The sequence below is a fragment of the Microcaecilia unicolor genome, chromosome 4, assembly GCF_901765095.1.
Source record: "Microcaecilia unicolor chromosome 4, aMicUni1.1, whole genome shotgun sequence".
Classification (NCBI taxonomy): Eukaryota; Metazoa; Chordata; class Amphibia; order Gymnophiona; family Siphonopidae; genus Microcaecilia; species Microcaecilia unicolor.
In genome coordinates this window covers 120,140,945-120,162,334 of record NC_044034.1, presented here as the reverse complement: position 1 = coordinate 120,162,334, position 21,390 = coordinate 120,140,945, and the positions used below count along the sequence as shown (strand labels likewise).

At 44.2% G+C, this 21,390-nt stretch overlaps 1 protein-coding gene across 1 annotated transcript in view; it reads right to left on the bottom strand.

Moving 5' to 3' along the window:
* MYCBP2 (MYC binding protein 2) overlaps positions 1–21,390 on the bottom strand; it is a 937,772-nt gene that overhangs the window by 800,850 nt on the left and 115,532 nt on the right. Inside the window, 3 exon segments of the mRNA XM_030200587.1 lie at positions 2,462–2,558; positions 2,672–2,743; positions 2,958–3,200. Coding sequence (XP_030056447.1) covers positions 2,462–2,558; positions 2,672–2,743; positions 2,958–3,200 — 412 coding nt within the window.

Genomic DNA, 21,390 nt, shown 5'->3' with positions numbered 1-21,390 from the left:
GAAAGGAGCAAGCATCCCCAACACCGAAGCAGACTGGTGCAGCAACCCTTCCAGAAGCTCTGGAAGCAGGGCCCTGATGCGCTTGTCGAGAGCAGCCATCGGATAAGGCTGCAGGGTCGGTAAAGGAGCCGGTGGCAGAATCTGTCAAAGCTCAGGAGCAGGCACCGGGCTGCTAGACCGACGCATCGGCACCTCCTGAATAGAGGGAGAGCGATGCTCTCTGCGCCTACGCTTCTCGGGTGCCAAATCCCTCGACGCACCGGTGCTCTCGGCACCGTGTGTCGAAGGAGAACAATGACTGTGCTTCTCAGCCTTCGCTCGACGCCCGTCAGACACTCCTTGGTACCAATGAGGAAGACATGGAATCCACGTCTCCTCAGGGCCGGGTCCAACGAAGGTCGGTCCCGGAGGGCCTGCATAACAGGAGGAATCGAGACAGGTGGAAACCTACTCGATGCCTCACTGCTCCCAGCACGAATTGGTCGTTCCGCAGCCATTACCTTCTCTCCTGACGTTGATGCGTCCCTCGATGTCGATGCCGACCTTGGTACCTAAGTCGATGTCGAAGGACCGGACCGAGCCCCAAAAAGCTTCTCTCGTTGGGCTTCTCAAGATGCTTGGGTCCATTTCTTCATGTGAAGACACAGACTGCAAGTGACTGGGCTATGGTCGGGCCCAAGGCACTGGATACACCAAGCATGGGTATTGGTATCAGAGATGGTCCGGTTGCACAGAGTACAACATTTGAAGCCGCTGGGTGTCTTCGATGACAAGGAAGGAAAAACGGCTTCGGCGAAATTAAACGACGCGATCGTGCCAAAAAAGTAAAGGGCACAAAAGGGGAAAAGGCCAGCCGCATCGAAAAGAAAGAAAACTTAGAAAGTGCCAAAAAACTAAAAAAAAAAATACCGTTTTTTTTTTTTTTAAAGAAGAACAAATAACGATACAAGAAAAGAAGAAAATATAAAAAGAATCGTCAAGACTCTCTTCCTGGGCCAGTGAAGTGAACAGGGAAAAACCTCTTCACCACACCGCGGAGAAGAAAAAACTGAGCAGGAACGCTCACGCAACGGGCGGGAAGTCGTCCACGCATGTGCGGTGTGCACAGTTCACACCTAGAACACTCTTGCAACTTTTTAAATTTTGCTGTAGAAAAATTTGCCATTTCCTGGGACACCAACCCACATGTGAGAACAAGCAGCCTGCTTGTCCTTGGAGAAGTGTAAGTACGCTTCCGTCAGATCCAAGGATGTCAGAAACTCCCCTTGCCGAACTGAGACTATTACCGAGCGCAAGGTCTCCATACAGAAAGAGGGAACTTTTAGGGCTCCAATGACCCTCTTGAGATCCAAATTGGGATGAAAGGAGCCCTCCTTTTTTGGTACCACAAAGTAAATGGAATAGCACCCCATTCCCTGTTCCCAACGAGGCACAGGCACTACCACCCCCAGACGGAAGAGACGTAAGAGAGTATCCTGAATCTCCCCCACTTTGAGCCGAGTGTGACACGGGGACGCGAGAAACAAATCTGCCAGAGGGTGATCGAACTCGAGAGCATAACCGTTGTGTACCACCTCTAGGACCCACTGGTCTGACATGATTTGGGCCTACCTCTGGTAAAACTGCCGCAACCGTGCACCGATCCGTACCAGAGGCTGGACCCCCGTACCCTCATTGCGAATAGCTCCAGAACCCCCTGCAGAGTCATGCCCCCCACGGCGCCCTCCTCAAAAGGACTGGGTCCGCTGAAAAAACGACCCCTGGGGGCTCCACTCGACCTGCCCGGTCTATACCGGCGGGAGTCCCTAAAACGACCCCACGAAGGATTTCCCCGGGCCATGGACTTAAAACGCATCTCCGGAAGCCGCAAAACTTTAGCGTCCCCAAGCCCACGCACCAACTTATCCAGCTCCTCCCCAAAGAGCATGGAACCCTTAAAGGGAAGAGAACACAACTTAGCTTTGGATGCTGCATCCGCAACCCAACCTCTGAGCCACAAAGCTCGGCGAGCTGCAACTCCCAGGGCCTGCTGGAAGGTATGCATAACCCACCAATCATGCTGGGCCGGGACAATAAGGAATAAACCAAATAAAGAATTATAAAAGCCATTGTGGCATAATGTAAGCCACATTGAGCCTGCAAATGTGTAGGAAAATGTGGGATACAAATGCAGCAAATAAATAAATATACAAAGCAAGTCAGGAATTTTGCCTGGTTCTTAAAGTTAGCACTTCTGGAGCAAAATCCCACAGAGCCTTTTCAAAAACATTTTGCATTCATGATGTTGCAGGAAGCTATACCTTTGGCCAAAAAAAAAAAAAAAAAGGAAAATCAAATCAAATCGCAGCTTTTCTAGAACTTTTATCCCAGATTTAATCTGGCTCTTAATCTCACAAGTCTGTGGACTTCAGTTACATAAGAAAATACAATACTTTCGACCAGTCTTCTTCCACTCACATACCTGATAATGTAACTAACCCATCTTGCTCCAATGTCTCAGGATTTATCCTTACAGCTGTCATACTGTGATTGCTGACATCTCGATATAATAAATAGCCCTGTTACACATAAAACAAATCATAATATATTAATATATTGATGCTGTGGTTTTTTTATTTTTTTTTAACTTTTCCAAATAGTACCAGAAACTCAATAAGCCGTATTCTCCTACCTGTGCGTAACCTAACCAAGGTTTCTTTTCCGTTCTGCTTTTGATGCGGGATGTAGAATTGTATATGTGTCCCTGTAAAAAATCAATGAAAGTTTTCTTAGAATGTCATCTCTCTGCAGAGCAGTGACTACTTATTTCCACCCATTCATAAGGTTTGAGGTGACTTACAAATTATCACATTAAAATTCAAAGAGTTGATACAGCAACAAAAATGCTGATAAAGACTATTTATTCCCACAGAAAAGGGATAATACAAGCTACATAAATCCTTAAGCAGGTACTTTACCCTCACTGTTCCACTGTATCCAGAGCCAATTTTGTAAAGGCCATCTTTGCATAAGAGATAGAGGAAGAAGCCATCACTTTGAAGCAAGCACTGCTCATAGTCATCTATAGGAATTTCCTTCAACGTCCATTTTTGCATCAAGGCTGCTTTCTTAATCCCATTACTGAACCAGTCCTGAATCTGAATTTTTCCCACCAAAACTGCTTGAATACTCCTCTGAAGAGAATTCAAAATAGTTGGCACCTTTAATAGCAAACAAAAAAGTAGCTAATCAGTTGAAGCAAAACAAGTGATAAACAATAACAAATGGAAAAAGTTACCACATAATGAACACTAAAAATTCCCAAATTACAGACCCCCCCCCAAAAAAATCTAAATTAATTAAATCTACTTTACTTTCTATGGTTCAATCTGTTTCTCTAAGCATACCTAACATTTTGTCTCCTTGTTAGCTAAGAAGAGAAAGATAGTTGTCAAAAATGAATGGGTTTGTTTTAATGCACAGAAATGTTAAATTCACTATTATTAATAAAGAGGCTATTTTGCTAAGCTGCATTAAGCAGTTAGTTCAGGTTTTACTCCACGGTAGACTTTAGTTTGGAATCGCACTAATGACTACAGCAACTTAACCACCCAGTGTGGTTAAAAGAAAAAAAAAAAAAAAGAAAACATCCGCACTAGCTGGATAACATGGGTAGGGGCAGTTCACAGGCATTACGAGGCGGAACAGAGCCGCCCAGCATATATAGATACCTGTCTAGTCCCAGGTATCCAAATAGCACCAAGTGATTCAGGGGGGAAAGGGGTTTGTGCCAAGAGAAAGGCTTGGAGAAACACATTGGATAGAGGAACGCAGGTTGCAAGGATATGCCTGGTGTTGCAGAAAGGGGGGGGGGGGGGGAAGATTTGCTTCTGCTACTGGAAATTGGGTTCACAAGGTTCCTTGAGTATCCAAGGCCTTCATTTAATCTTTTACTTTTGGCCTTTGCCTGTTTTTCTTATTTGACATGCGCTATTTACACTGCTTCAGTACTTTTCTAATGGTTTCACTAAGGAGCTTTCACCTCCCTCATCAGTTAGTAACCGAGAAAGAGAAGTATTCCGTTCTGTATACGTATACACGTCCTGATTGGTCACCCTGGCCAGATCTGCCCTGTTTGAGCCAGGCAAAGCAAGAGTATAATTGCACTATGCACTGGTACATTAGTAGTCTTTTCTAGGAGCTTTTTTGTTTTTTCCTTTTCTTTCTGTTTTTTTCCTCCATTGTTCCATCTCTGGACACTGTGGGGGGCTTAGCCTCCCGGTTTCTGCAGTCTAGGCATCTCTTCATGACATGCCTTCATGCCCCATTCTGGTGCACTGGAGGCTAGAGCTTGCAATGAAGATTCTCTACCTGTAACCAGAAGCAATGCAGCTATGTACTCTGTTAGCTTCATATTAAAAGGTATTTATTTTATCTACTTTCTTAGTGATTGTACGCGACTGTTGTCACCTGAAAATACAAAACAATCCGCAAGGTATCAGTGGAAGCCCCAGCTGTTCTAAATTATTTTGTCAAAAGTAGTACAATGGGCCTTCAAGAGTCGGTTGGAAACATAATGATTTTTATTGGGCGACCTGACAGTGTCCCTGTTTCGGTGGAGCGCCTGCATCAGGGGTCTAAATAAAAAGCGTTAAACAATCATATAACACTTGAGAATAAAGATAAAAACAAATATGTTAAAAAAAAAACTAAAATAAAAAGCAGATTCTATAGACATTACATATCAGCAGATACATGCAAAACAGAATCCAAATAGAACATACAGTGGGGGAAATAAGTATTTGATCCCTTGCTGATTTTGTAAGTTTGCCCACTGACAAAGACATGAGCAGCCCATAATTGAAGGGTAGGTTATTGGTAACAGTGAGAGATAGCACATCACAAATTAAATCCGGAAAATCACATTGTGGAAAGTATATGAATTTATTTGCATTCTGCAGAGGGAAATAAGTATTTGATCCCCCACCAACCAGTAAGAGATCTGGCCCCTACAGACCAGGTAGATGCTCCAAATCAACTCGTTACCTGCATGACAGACAGCTGTCGGCAATGGTCACCTGTATGAAAGACACCTGTCCACAGACTCAGTGAATCAGTCAGACTCTAACCTCTACAAAATGGCCAAGAGCAAGGAGCTGTCTAAGGATGTCAGGGACAAGATCATACACCTGCACAAGGCTGGAATGGGCTACAAAACCATCAGTAAGACGCTGGGCGAGAAGGAGACAACTGTTGGTGCCATAGTAAGAAAATGGAAGAAGTACAAAATGACTGTCAATCGACAAAGATCTGGGGCTCCACGCAAAATCTCACCTCGTGGGGTATCCTTGATCATGAGGAAGGTTAGAAATCAGCCTACAACTACAAGGGGGGAACTTGTCAATGATCTCAAGGCAGCTGGGACCACTGTCACCACGAAAACCATTGGTAACACATTACGACATAACGGATTGCAATCCTGCAGTGCCCGCAAGGTCCCCCTGCTCCGGAAGGCACATGTGACGGCCCGTCTGAAGTTTGCCAGTGAACACCTGGATGATGCCGAGAGTGATTGGGAGAAGGTGCTGTGGTCAGATGAGACAAAAATTGAGCTCTTTGGCATGAACTCAACTCGCCGTGTTTGGAGGAAGAGAAATGCTGCCTATGACCCAAGAACACCGTCCCCACTGTCAAGCATGGAGGTGGAAATGTTATGTTTTGGGGGTGTTTCTCTGCTAAGGGCACAGGACTACTTCACCGCATCAATGGGAGAATGGATGGGGCCATGTACCGTACAATTCTGAGTGACACCTCCTTCCCTCCGCCAGGGCCTTAAAATGGGTCGTGGCTGGGTCTTCCAGCACGACAATGACCCAAAACATACAGCCAAGGCAACAAAGGAGTGGCTCAGGAAGAAGCACATTAGGGTCATGGAGTGGCCTAGCCAGTCACCAGACCTTAATCCCATTGAAAACTTATGGAGGGAGCTGAAGCTGCGAGTTGCCAAGCGACAGCCCAGAACTCTTAATGATTTAGAGATGATCTGCAAAGAGGAGTGGACCAAAATTCCTCCTGACATGTGTGCAAACCTCATCATCAACTACAGAAGACGTCTGACCGCTGTGCTTGCCAACAAGGGTTTGCCACCAAGTATTAGGTCTTGTTGCCAGAGGGATAAATACTTATTTCCCTCTGCAGAATGCAAATAAATTCATATACTTTCCACAATGTGATTTTCCGGATTTAATTTGTGATGTGCTATCTCTCACTGTTACCAATAACCTACCCTTCAATTATGGGCTGCTCATGTCTTTGTCAGTGGGCAAACTTACAAAATCAGCAAGGGATCAAATACTTATTTCCCCCACTGTAAATGTATAAAAAAAAAGTTTAAAATACTCAAACGAAAAGCAAATTCTTTCAAAATTACACATGAGCAGATACAAACAGAATCAAATAAAGTATCCACAACAAACATTAAGTACACATCATGCTTTCTCAAGTTTCATAAACAGTATTCACAAAAGTAAAATTATCACATATATTACATGGAAGCTGTCAGCGTACTGCACTGCATATGTCTAGTAGTGCTTTGCCCAACAGTCTCATTCATTCTCAATTCTAGATTAAATCAACAATGAACGTGATATTATATGTACATGGAAACCACTGACTATGCAATGAGTTAAAAACCATGCATGCTTAGGACTTCCAGTGATGTCATCAGGGCACTGGTGGCTTCTACCTGGCACAATTCTAACGAGTAGCAAGATTCCATACTACCCATGACTATCTTATTATGGACTTTTCCTCCAAGAACGTGGCCCAAAATTTGTTAAACCCAGATATGTTAACTGCTGTTACCACATTCTCTAACAACCCCTCCAGAACATATTCATTCAGTGAAAAAAATATTTTCTCCTATTGGTTTTAAAAGTATTAATATAACTTCATAGAATGTTCCCTAGTCTTTGTAGTTCTTGAAAGGAGAAAAAAATCCATTCACTTTTACCTGTTCTATTCTACTCAGGATTTTGTAGACCTCCATCATAACCCACCTCCCCCAGCCGCCTCTTTTCCCAGCTGAAGAAACCCAACCTCTTAAGCCTTTCCTCAAATGAGAGGAGATCCATCTCCTTATAACCATTTTGGTCATCCTTCTTTGAATTTTTTCGAATTCTGCCACATCTGACACATGGCAACCAGAGTTGCACATTGAGTCATTGATACTTCAAAATCCTGCACCACACCATTGTTTTGGGACTTTTGTTGTCTCCTTTGCTGGTTGTGTGCTGCCTTTGCTTTGTGCAAAGGATGTTCCCCCCTCCCCCCCTTTTTTTATGTCTTCAACCATAGTAACGTAGTAAATGACGGCAGATAAAGACCTGTACAGTCCATCCAGTCTGCCCAACAAGATAAACTCATTTACATGGTATGTAATACTTTATTTGTATACCCGAGTTTGATTTGTCCTTGCCTTTCTCAGGGCACAGACCACAGAAGTCTGCCCAGCACTGTTCTTGCATTAAGCTCTGAAGCTAACATCAAAGCCCCTTAAAATTTACACTCCAGCCCATCCCTATCTATTTAGTCACGATCAGGGCATAGACCATAGAAGTCTGCCCAGCTCCTGTTTTGTTTCCCAATTACCGACGTCGCCACCCAATCTCCGCAGAACCATTTCTTCTAAACAGGATTCCTTTGGGTTTATTGCATGCATGTTTTAATTCCATTTAATTCCAACCAGAATTGAACACAAGTGAAGTTGCAATATGCAGCGTTACAGAGGCATTACGATATTCTGTTTTATGTATCCCTTTCCTAATACAGTAGGGTCTCAATTATCCAATGTAAACGGGACTGACCCTTTGTTGGAGAAGTGAAAAGTCAGATAATATGGAAAACAATGGTAATCCCATAAAAAATGCAAGGAAAACATATTTACGCATAAAGAACAGGCATAGGGTATATAATTTTAAAATGTTTATTAATACTAATCAGCAATGAAAAAAAAAATGAAAAACATTGTATAGCAGGCAATTTGAGCACAAATACAGTACACAGCAAAGGAATCATTTATCTGCTGCATGTTCAGCTTCACTAGAGTTGTCTTCTACACCAGACAATGTGAACCAAGCAGATCTCACAGCTTTGTCTTCTCCAGTCAATAACAGTTTGAAGCAGAAATCAATACAACAGAAATGAAACTGGAAACCCTCCAGATCTAAGAATGAGAGGATAAACTGCTGTAAATTTAAATGAACAAAGAATAGGTGTACATACAGTACTGCATAAAATTCATTGTGCACAACAATCTTACCATGGTTCGCTTGCTACAAAAGCACGGTCTCAGATCAAAAATGATTCCCTGGCAGGAAAAGCAAGGTCTCAGCTCAAAACATCTTTAATGTTCACTTTCTTTAGCAGTTCCTTTCTGCAAAAGTTTCAGCTCTATAGACAAAACAACATTTTTCCTATTTTCACTGGCCAAAACTTGCTGCCATGCTGTAAAATTAAAGTTTCAGCTTAAAACTTCAACAGAAGAAAAGCCACATGTCTCTCAACGGCAATGAGGAATACTCTAAACAACCTGCAAACTTCACCCTGCATTAAGAAGTAAGCTTCGACCTCTAGGGCTTAGGATACGCAAGTAGGGACCCCCAGATGGCCAGAAACGTAACTCTCTTTCTCTTCAAGAACCTAATCTCTTCAGCCTCCCAGGAGACCATCTAATGCAATTGGTTCCTCCAATGCCAGTATGCTGGAGGGTCTTTAACCGTCCAATATTGTAAAATACACTTCCTAGCCAGTAAGCACATCTTGCGGAGCATTAGCACTTCAAAACGATTCTGGCCTCTAAATGACCCCGGGAGATCTAAAATTAATTGTTCAACTGTCCCCAGAATTCGAATTCCCAATCGCTCTTCCCAGAAGTCTCAAATCTTAGTCCAAAATCTTTTCAGGATGGGGCAGCTCCAGAACATATGCAACAGCGTACCTGGACTCTTTCCACACTTAAGGCAATCTGGGCTGCGATTCTTTCCCAAGTGCGCTAATTGAGTCGCAGCCATATACCCCTATGGATACACCAGTATGCACATTCTCTCAAACGAGCATCAGATACCAACAGGGGTATACGCGCCACTGACCTAGTTATATCCCAAGACATTACCTCCATGCCCAGCTCCTTTCCCCATGCGTGCTTCAGGGGCCCATAGTCCTTGGGGGGTTGCCATCTAATTAATGCCTTACAGAGCCAGGAGACAGTAACTTCCCCCTCGCCCCCAAGGTTGAAAAACTCTCGCAGTTTGCCTCCTAGTTGAATGTTCAGGGTTGCTCCCGGCAAAGAAGCCACATAGTGTCGCACTTGTCGTATGGCGAACCTATTACCCCAAGAATCACCCACCCTGCTTAGTAAATCCAAATCATTTATAAATATGTTAAACACCACCAGTCCCTGTGGCATTCCACTATTCATCTTCCCCCATTGAGAGAAATGATCATTTAACTATACCCTCTGTTTTCTATCTTTTAACAACCTCCCCATATCACAAAGGAACACTGCCTCCAATCTCATGGCTTTTTAATTCTCTCAGTGGTCTCCCATGAGGGACTTTGCCAAAAGCTTTCTGAAAATCTACATCAACCGGCTCATCTTTATCCATGTTTATTCATGCCTTCAAAGAAATGAAGCAAATCAGTGACGCAAGATTTCCCTTGGCTAAATCTATGTCTACTCTGTCCCACTAAACCATGTTTGTCTATATGTTTGGTAATTTTATTCTTTATAAAATAATTTACATCATTTTGCCCAGCACTCATGTCAAACTTACTGGTCCATAATTTCTTGGATCACTTTTGGAACTCTTTTTCAAAATTGGCATTACATTGGCCATCCTCTGGTCTTTAGGTACTATGGACAATTTTAATGTATGCTTTATTCTGGTTAGACAAGTCTGTTCGGTAACGTTAATTGTCCCCCCCCCCCCCCCCATTTCCATCACCCAAAGGGAAGAAATCTAAGAACATTCCAAATTTCTCTTCCTATTAAGCAGAAAAAATATAGAAGGACCTACCCAGAGATTTACAGTCTATTTCAAACTATCATACTTTTCAGAGGCTGGAAAAGACTTTATTTTGAAAGTTTATGTTACATACACCTGAATAACTCTTCTTTTTGCTTTATATGTACTTCCTAGAGATGCTCTAGTTTATTTTTATTATTATAATCCGCTTAGAAATACTTCAGGAAAAATACTAATCTTATTACCCTTAAAGATACGCTCAGTAGCACACAAAAAAAAAGTCTCAACAGGGCTTCCTTGTTGTGAAAGACAAAGGAAATCAATAAGGTAGATCACTCAACAAACTCTTCTGTGGAACTTTCCATAATCACTGATATATTCAAGCTATCCAAGGAAACCTCTAAAGGATCTCTGAACATTCTCCCAAATCCAACAACTCATAGGAATAATATAACTTATGCAAAGATAGAAAGTTGAGTCAGAATACTTAAAAACAATCCTTCAGAAATCATTGAAACATTTCCCTGGGCGTAGATTCAAGAACTTTAGAGAAGTTCAAAGCTTTAAATTTAAATACTGAATATAATTATCAAAATTCTCTCCAATTTCCTTTGAAAAATTCATCTATTCCGAGACATCTGCAAACATTGCCGAGAAAGATCTTCTATTTTCTTAGCATTCTGCTCAGAGTTGCTCCAACATTTGAACTTAAATAAGTTTTGTTGCACAGTAGGAGACAGTCCAGCAATATACCTTTTAGATGGTTTCAAGGGCAATCCAAATTCAGTCAAGCGTTATCTAAGCAGCTTTGGTCGGGGGGGGGGGGGGGGGGGGAGGAAGGGGCAGGAAAACCACTTCCAATTTCCCACCCTGAATCTCTAGAGTTGCCACCACTAGTGTGGTAACTTGCTTGTCTTCCATCCGAGATACCTCCACCTTCGATACACCCATTCAAGGGTTCAGTGGTTGGGCCCCACTCATAGCAGCACCTTCTCTGCTTCGCACTGCTGTACTCCAGGTTCCTGAACTCTTGATGTGGGGAATGGAACTGGTCCTTGTGGGCTAAGCGAGATATTGCTCCCAAATTATCCTTAAAATCGAGCGTGGTACCGGAAGATTGGAGGGTGGCCAATGTAACACCCATTTTTTAAAAAGGCTCCAGGGGAGATCCGGGAAATTATAGACCGGTGAGTCTGACGTCAGTGCCGGGGAAAATGGTAGAGGCTATTATTAAAAACAAAATTACAGAGCACATCCGAGGACATGGATTACTGAGACCGAGTCAGCATGGCTTTTATGTGGGGAAATCTTGCCTGACCAATTTACTTCAATTCTTTGAAGGAGTAAACAAACATGTGGACAAAGGGGAACCAGTTGATATTGTGTATCTGGATTTTCAAAAGGCGTCTGACAAGGTACCTCATATGAAAGGCTACAGAGGAAATTGGACGGTCATGGGAAAGGAGGAAATGTCCTATTGTGGATTAAAAACTGGTTGAAGGATAGGAAACAGAGAGTGGGGTTAAATGGGCAGTATTCACAATGGAGAAGGGTAGTTAGTGGGGTTCCTCAGGGGTCTGTGCTAGGCCCGCTGCTTTTTAATATATTTATAAATGATTTAGAGATGGGAGTAACTAGCGAGGTAATTAAATTTGCTGATGACACAAAGTTATTCAAAGTTGTTAAATCGCGACAGGATTGTGAAAAATTACAAGAGGACCTTACGAGACTGGGCGGCTAAATGGCAGATGACGTTTAATGTGAGCAAGTGCAAGGTGATGCATGTGGGAAAAAAGAACCCGAATTATAGTTACGTCATGCAAGGTTCCACGTTAGGAGTTACTGACCAAGAAAGGGATCTGGGTGTCGTCGTCGATAATACGCTGAAACCTTCTGCTCAGTGTGCTGCTGCGACTAGGAAAGCGAATAGAATGTTGGGTATTATTAGGAAAGGTATGGAAAACAGGTGTGAGGATGTTATAATGCCGTTGTATCGCTCCATGGTGCGACCGCACCTTGAGTATTGTGTTCAATTCTGGTCGCCACATCTAAAGAAAGATATAGTAGAATTGGAAAAGGTGCAGCGAAGGGCGACTAAAATGATAGCGGGGATGGGACGACTTCCCTATGAAGAAAGATTAAGGAGGCTAGGGCTATTCAGCTTGGAGAAGAGACGGCTGAGGGGAGACATGAAAGAGGTATATAAAATAATGAGTGGAGTGGAACAGGTGGATGTGAAGCGTCTGTTCACGCTTTCCAAAAATACTAGGACTAGGGGGCATGCGATGAAACTACAGTGTAGTAAATTTAAAACAAATCGGAGAAAATTTTTCTTCACCCAACGTATAATTAAACTCTGGAATTCGTTGCCGGAGAACGTGGTGAAGGCGGTTAGCTTAGCAGAGTTTAAAAAGGGTTTGGACGGTTTCCTAAAGGACAAGTCCATAAACCGCTACTAAATGGACTGGGGAAAAAATCCACAATTCCAGGAATAACATGTATAGAATGTTTGTACGTTTGGGAAGCTTGCCAGGTGCCCTTGGCCTGGATTGGCCGCTCTCGTGGACAGGATGCTGGGCTTGATGGACCCTTGGTCTTTTCCCAGTGTGGCATTACTTATGTACTTATAAAAATCAGAGCTTTTCCTTACAACCTGAGCAGCCAGTACATCCTGAAATGTGACTTATAACTCAATTTCCATGTGCCAAAGAGGAGCTGTCGAATGCAGTCAGGCAGGCTTCTGCTGTTTTCCTCTTCACTTAAGCATATTGAAAAGAAAAGGTTTAAAAAAAAAAAAAAGAGCTGTAGTAATGCAGAGGAGGGAATTTACTCACCATCTTACTGGGCAGCCTTCTCAAGAAACAAAAAACCGAGCAGATTTCTAAATAACCTACTTCTTTTGAAGTACTAGTCAGGGGCCTATTTACAATATAGAGTACTGGTCTTCACTAACTTTTAAATCAGGGACACTTTGGGTCCAAAAGGGCTGAGGACAACCGACCTACATGGCGCCATAACACCAACCAATGCATGCCAACATCCATCCCCATCAGAATACTTGGCCTTGGACACACATGCAGAAGACAAAGAATTATGGAACACACAGACAAACATGGTTTAATGGGACAGAGACAGCATGGGTTCAGACAAGGGAAGTCTTGCCTCACCAGTTTGTTTCATTTCTTTGAAGTTGTGAAAATGTAGATAAAGGTGAGCCGCTTGACGAAGTGTATCCAGATTTTCAGAAATCTTTTGATCAAGTTCTTCATGAGAGACTACTGAGGAAATTAAAAAGTCATGGGATAAGAGGCAATGTTCTTCTGTCGATTAAAATTGGTTATTGGGCAAAAAACAGAGAGTAGGGTTAAATGGCCATTTTTCTCAATGGAAGAGGGTGAATACTGTCGTGCCGAAGGGAACTGTACTGGGACAGGTGTTATTTAACATATTTATAATCTGGAAATTTAAACGCACGAGGTGATTAAATCTGCACGACACAAAACTATTCAAAGTTGTAAAAACAGCATGCGGATTGTGAAAACCTGCAGGAAGATCTTACGAAACTGGAAGACTAGTCATCCAAATGGCAGATGAAGTTTAATGTGGAGAAATGCAAAACGATGCACATTGGGAAGAATAACCAAATCATAGTTACCTGATGCTAGGGCCCACTCTAGGAGTCAGCACTCAAGAAAAAGATCTTGGTGTCATTGTAGACAATAGACAAACATTCTTCCCAGTGTCTGGCGGCAACCAAATAAAGCAAACGTGATACTAGGAATTATTAGGATAGGGACATAAAATAAGACCAAGTATATTATAATGCCTCTGTATCGCTCCATGGTGCGACCTCGCCTTGAATATTGTGTTTAATTCTGGTTGGCGTGTCTTCCAAAAAAAAAAAAAAAAAAAAAAAAAAAAAAGATGATAGAAACAGAAAAGGTTCAAAGAAGAGTGACCAAAACGGGGATGAAGGGATGGAACTCCTTCCATATGAGGCAAGGCTAAAGAGGTTAGGTCTGCCCAGCATGGGGGGGGGGGGGGGAAGTAACCTAATGGTTAGAGAGTGGACAGAGAACCTGGGGAACTGGGTTCCATTCCCAGTGCAGATCCTTGTGACCCTGAGCAAGTCACTTAACCATCCACTGCCCCAGGTACAAACTTAGAATGTTAGCCCAATAGGGACATAAAAAGTACATGCATATAAAATACGTAAACCGATTGGTTGTACCAACAGAAAGGCGGTATATCAAATCCATGACCCTTTACCCCATTTACAAAGGCCAGGGGACACAATTAAACTACAAGGAAATACTTTTAAAACAAATAGGAGGAAATATTTTTTCACTCAAAGAACAGTTAAGCTCTGAAACTCATTGCTGGAGGATGTGGTAACAGCGGTTAGCATAACTGGGTTTAAAAAACATTTGGGCAAGATCCTGGATGAATAATCCATAGTCTGTGTCACGAAATGCATAGACACTCGCCTGGGGTTACACCACAGCCACTTAGAGATTCTACTCCCAGCACAGCTCAGGTCAGCCTGCACCTGCCACTTGTGCTCTACATTAGCACCCTCCTCCCATCAACTGGGTCACAACCACCTCTGGGTGAGTCTCCCACTCTCAAATTATCCCCAGTGATTTCTAGGTTACTGGGGCCACACTTCCAGTGGTCCCACAATTCCCAAAAAGCACTCACAGACCCAACACACAAACCACCAGGACTCTTTACCAGTCCAGACAAGCAGGGCAAACAAACAATTATGTTTATTCTCTTAAAAATAAAGAACAGTGGAACAAAATAGTGCAAATAGCAAACAATAACAGGTAACTGACATATGGATCAACTATAACACCAACTAAACATTTGTATACTGTCTAAACAGTACCTGGGAAGATCAGGACATATAATTCACCGAGCCTCAGCAAAGAGATCTGTCTCTCTTTTCTCCTGGGATAAGACTAAAGCAACAGCCAGCAACAACTGCTGGGTAATTTCAAACTCCAGGCCAATCAGAGCAGTCAACAAGTTTTAAAAGTATACAGCTTACAGTACTGTATGTTCACTTCTTCGCTAAGTGAAACTAAAAGAGGGCATGCACTTTTCTTTAACAGTTTAGCATAAAACGTCCACCACCTGCTGGCCAAACTTGAGAAATGAACTTCCAAGCAGGGCCGTGCCAACACGGTAAGCAGGGTAAGCATGGCAGGGGGGCGCCTCCCTCTGGGGGGGCACCGCCGCACCATGCTCACCTCGCTCACCCTCCCGCTCCCATTGTTCAACTGCCCGCCCTCTTCTCCCCCCAACAACATCCCTTTTCTTTTTTTTCTTTTTAAATTACCTCCGTGGCGGTCCAGCAGTGCAGCGTCAGTGAAGGAGGCGGCACTCCCGACGTCTCTAGCCTTCCCTTCGCTGTGTTCCGCCTTCTTCTGATGTCATTTCCTTGACGTCAGAAGAAGGCGGAACACAGCGAAGGGAAGGCTAGAGACGTCGGGAGCGCCACCGCCTTCATGACGCTGCGCTGCTGGACCGCCACGGAGGTAAATTTAAAAAGAAAAAAAAAAAAGAAAAGGGATGTTGGGGAAGAGAAGAGGGCGGGCAGTTGAACAATGGGAGCTGGAGGGCAGGGGAGAGAGGAGCAGGGATGCGAAGGGGGAGGGGAGAAGAGGGCGGGCCAGGCCAACTGGGACATGGGAGCGGGAGGACAGGGGAGAGAGGAGCATGGATGAGAGGTTGGGGTCATGGAAGGGAGAGAGGAGAATTGCTGGATAGGGATTAATGGAGGTTGACAGAGGAGCATGGATGGGAGGGGCAGGGCTCAGGGAGAGAGGGGAATTGCTGGATAGGGAATTAGGGATGAATGGAGGGGACAGAAAAGCATGGATGGGAGGGCAGGGCTCAGGGAGAGAGAGGAATTGCTGGATAGGGATTAATGGAGGGGGACAGAGGAGCATGGGTGGGAGGGCAGGGCTCAGGGAGAGAGGGGAATTGCTGGATAGGGATTAATGGAGGTTGACAGAGGAGCATGGATGGGAGGGGCAGGGCTCAGGGAGAGAGGGGAATTGCTGGATAGGGAATTAGGGATGAATGGAGGGGACAGAAAAGCATGGATGGGAGGGCAGGGCTCAGGGAGAGAGGGGAATTGCTGGATAGGGATTAATGGAGGGGGACAGAGGAGCATGGATGGGAGGGCAGGGCTCAGGGAGAGAGGAGAAATTGCTGGACATAGAGGGGAGGGAAGAGAGATGAAGGAGATGAAATGAGGGAAAAGGAAGAGAGGAGAAAAACTGCACATGGATGAAGAAAATAAGCAGAAGCTGAGGACCAGAAATGAAGAAGAAAGGAGGAAAGGAAAGAAATAAATGGAAAGGAAGCCCTGGAAACGGAGTTAAGAGGACAGATAGCAGCAGAATCAGATACTGGGCCAGCATGATCAGAAAAAGAAAGACACCAGACAACAAAGGTAGAAAAAAAATTATTTTATTTTCATTTTAGTGTTTGGAATATGTCCACTTTGAGAATTTACATCTGCTATCTTATTTTGCAATGTACAGCAATTTGTTTCTTAGAATATTGCTGACAATTCCTATCAGTATGGCAAGTGGTGAGCGATCATTTTCAGAGGGGGGGGGGGGCGCCGCCACCGCCAACTGATAGTCTGCAGGGGGGGGGGCACCAACTGATAGTCTGCAGGAGGGTGCCAGAGACCCTAGGCACGGCCCTGCTTCCAAGAGTTAATAAAGGCAATTTTACAGGTTTAAAACACTCTGTTCTACCACAGTCTGTTATTAAGATGGACATGGTGAGAAGCTACTGCTTGCCCCAGGATTGGTAGCATGGAATGTTCCTACTAATTGGGTTTCTGTCAGGTACTTGTGACCTGGATTGTCCATTGTTTGAAGAAGGATACTGGGCTAGATGGACCATTGGTCTGACCCAGTATGGTTATTCTTATGTTCTGTTTAAATACAGGATAAATGACCACAAAAACATAATGTAAACAAAAATTAAACTTAGGTCTTCATATACCAGAATCTGCATGTAGTGCAACATCAGAGAAACAGAAAGAAATGCATTTTCTCCTGTACAGTACAAAATATAAAGATAGCAGATTGAAATACGTTTTCAAAATTTACATCACTAAACTGAAAATAAAATTTCCTACCTTTGTAGTCTGGTGACTATTTTTCTAATCATCTTGTTCCCAATCTCTGGTTCTGCTTCACTCTATGTTTCCAGGAGCCTCCTATCTATTGCTATCCTTGTTCTATCCTCATTTCTTCACTTCTTGCCCTACATCCTCCTTTGGTACTTTTCTTTCATGTTCAGCTTTCTTCCATTTTTCTGCCACTTCTCAGATCAGGTTTTCCATCCCTTCCATTCCAACCATGTCCACCCTCCCCCTCCCTTCTCCTTCCTTCCTTCCTTGTGCAGCATTTCCTCACAGTTTATTCTCTTCCCTTCTATCCAGCATTACTCCTCTGTGTCTCTTTCCCTATGCTTCCACCCAATCCACTATTTTTTCCTGTCATAGGCCCACCCTGTGTCTAAGCGTCTCTCTCCTCTGTCTTCACTTCCTCCCAGAACCAGTACCTCTCCCTTTTTGTCCCCACCTCCCCCCCCCCCTCCCACAGTCAGGCATCTCTCCCTCCTTTCCAGGGTCCAGCATCTTTCCCCCTCTCTTCTCACTGGATCCAGCATATTTCCCCCTCTCTTCCCCCAAATTCAGTCTCTCTCTCTTTCTACACCCCCACCACCACAGATCTAACATCTCTCTCCCTCCCCCTCTCCCTTCCTACCCACAGGTCCAACAAACTTGCTACCCCCAGCCAACCCCAGAATGTTTCTTCTGTTGCGTCCTGCCTATGCAACAAACAAGAAACTTTAGCACACTGAAGGCCCCCAGGGCTGGCCTGGAGGAAGCCTACTTTAATCGCTACTGGTGAAGACAGCAGATCTGTAGGACCGTGGGTGGGGAGGGATGGATGGACGAAGAGCACCCTACTGCACCCACAATGGAGTGTGTGTGAGGTGGGGGTGGTGAGAAACTGGACCAGGAAGGGGAGGGGGAGGAGAAGCTAGACCCAAGCAATGTTTTTCAATGCGACCGCAGTGTGCAACCAGCTTTAAAAACAGAACGATAGAGGGGGCTGCCTTTGTTCCAGGCCTTGCATTGAAGAACACTTATGTACAGTACGGAAGGCTTCCTGTAAGGATTTAAATGGACAAAAGGGAGAAGAACTCTTCATGTAGGTGAAAAGGTGTCAGTTCAGATAACACTTGGATGTGTCCAAAGAATAACCATATGATGAAATTGTGTGTAGGGTTTATGTGTTACCAATATCTTATGTTCACTTATTCTCCCAAGCTACTGCTATTTTAAAATGCACTGGTATTGAACTCACCTAGGCAGCCCATATACTGAAATACACTGTTATTGAACAAGTAGATTTCCCCTATGGGTGAATTCAGCTCACTAGTTGATTCAATGGGAGCAAGAATTTATTTACCAGTGGCAGAATGGATACACAGAGGTAAATATTCTGATGGGGGGGGGGGGGGGGTTGGCCACTGCCAGCATTATGCCTAGATATTCAATGCCAGACCATATCTGGTTTATGTCTGGCTATTTCTTATAAAGTTACGTGTGATATTCCACACTTAACCACCTAAGCAAAACCCAGATAAAACAGGACTGTTTTTTAATGTTGTTAAGTGCTGACTATCGGCACTTAACTGCATAAATTCTGACCACTAAACCATCCACAAAATAACTGGTGTTCAGTTTAACAGCTAGTGCTGATATTCTGCGGCACTAACCGGTTAAGTGCTGCTGAATATCAGCAGATAGCCCTACGCAATCTAAGTGGCCAGGAGCTTCTCCTGGCTTGTTAAATCACTTTGAATATCTACCCCACATGGTATAAATCAAGATGCTAATAGCATATGGTGGTGAAGAAACATTACATAAGTTCCTGAAACAGCCCTTCACACAACCAGCCAACATCTTTTGTAAAAAAAGAATGGGAATGTTCTGGAAGCTGGACACATATTGAAGATGATTCATCAGCCACTAAAACCAACACTGACAGTGTGGGATGTTGCACAAAGAGGTAGACCTATCTGTGCTGAACATGTCTTTTGCAATGTCAGGATGCTCAGCAGAACTGAAGTGTTAATACTGTGCTGCTGGTGTTGCACAGAAAGTGAATCTATGAATTTCCTTATAGCAAGAGTGTCTGCAATGTTATGTATATGCCTGAAAGCACTTTGGCCAGGGTTGACTAAAATAATTTTTCCACAGGCTTTTGCAGGAGCACCAAAAGTTGATGCATTTTAAGTTTAGAAACCTCAGGGGATAATCAGTCCACTTTGACTAACGTCTGGTGGTCCCCTTGGGTGGCTGAACTCTAAAGATCACTGTGCCTCAAGCTTGCCATCTTTCCATTGAACATTCTCAACTGGTATGCACAAACATAGTCGTCTACTATACACAGAAGTAGGTGGAGGCGAGTGGTTACAAGTGGTTACGAGTCAAAAGCAATGTTGAAGAGGTGGGCTTTCAGTCTAGATTTAAAGGTGGCCAAGGATGGGGCAAGACGTAGGGGCTCAGGAAGTTTATTCCAGGCGTAGGGTGCAGCGAGACAGAAGGCGCGAAGTCTGGAGTTGGCAGTAGTGGAGAAGGGAACAGATAAGAAGGATTTATCCATGGAGCGGAGTGCACGGGAAGGGGTGTAGGGAAGGACTAGTGTGGAGAGATACTGGGGAGCAGCAGAGTGAATACATTTATAGGTTAGTAGAAGAAGTTTGAACAGGATGCGAAAACGGATAGGGAGCCAGTGAAGGGTCTTGAGGAGAGGGGTAGTATGAGTAAAGCGACCCTGGCGGAAGATGAGATGGGCAGCAGAGTTTTGAACCGACTGGAGAGGGGAGAGGTGACTAAGTGGGAGGCCAGCAAGAAGCAGATTGCAGTAGTCTAAACGAGAGGTGACAAGGGTGTGGATGAGGGTTTTGGTAGAGTGCTCGGAAAGAAAGGGGCGGATTTTACGGATGTTGTAAAGAAAGAACGACAGGTCTTGGTGGTCTGCTGGATATGAGCAGAGAAGGAGAGAGAAGAGTCAAAGATGACCCCAAGGTTTCGAGCTGAGGAGACAGGGAGAATGAGAGCGCCATCAACAGAAATAGAAAACGGGGGGAGCGGGGAGGTGGGTTTGGGGGGGAAAATGAGAAGCTCGGTTTTGGTCATATTTAATTTCAGGTGGCGTTGAGACATCCAGACAGCAATGTCAGACAAGCACGCTGAAACTTTGGTTTGGATGCAAGGTGAGATATCAGGGGTAGAAAGGTAGATTTGGGAGTCATCAGCATAGAGATGGTAGGAAAAGCCATGGGATGAGATTAATGAACCAAGGGAAGAAGTGTAGATAGAAAAGAGGAGGGGACCAAGAACAGAACCCTGAGGTACGCCGACAGGCAGAGGAATAGAAGTAGAAGAGGATCCACCAGAGTGAACACTAAAGGTGCGGAGGGAGAGGTAGGAAGAGAACCAGGAAAGGACAGAGCCCTGGAATCCAAGTGAGGACAGGGTATCGAGAAGTATGCTGTGATCGACAGTGTCAAAAGCAGCGGAAAGATCAAGAAGAATGAGGATGGAATATTGACCTCTGGATTTAGCCAGTAATAGGTCATTGGAGACTTTAGTAAGCGCAGTTTCGGTTGAGTGGAGAGGGTGAAAACCAGATTGTAGTGGGTCAAGAATAGCATGTGAGGAGAGAAAATCAAGGCAGCGGCGGTGAACAGCACGCTCAAGTAATTTGGAGAGAAAAGGAAGGAGGGAGATGGGTCGGTAATTAGAGGGACAAGTAGGGTCAAGTGAAGGCTTCTTAAGGAGAGGTGTGACCACAGCATGTTTAAAGGCAGCAGGGACAGTCGCAGTGGAAAGTGAGAGGTTGAGAATGTGACAGATAAAAGGAATAAGAGTAGGAGAGATGGCATTAAGAAGGTGGGTGGGAATGGGATCAGAGGAACAGGTGGTACATTTTGAGGAAGAAAGGAGAAGTGTAGTTTCCTCAATAGTAACTTCAGTAAAGGAGGAAAGGGAATGAGGGGAAGGAGAGAGAGGGGAACGGACTAGTGGAGGGAGAGCTGGTGAGGTAGAGAAAGCAAGGTTTATCTTTTGAACCTTGTTGTGAAAGAATTCAGCAAGGGTCTGAGGAGATAATGAAGGGGGAGTTGGGGGAGGGGGCACCTTGAGGAGAGAGTTCAATGTGGTGAAGAGAAGTCGAGGATTAGAGCCAAGAGATACAAAGAGAAAAATGCCCCGCGCGCCGGCACCTAGAGCGGAGGCCCTGAGTGGATCGGGGTGGACCTGGGTGTCACCCCG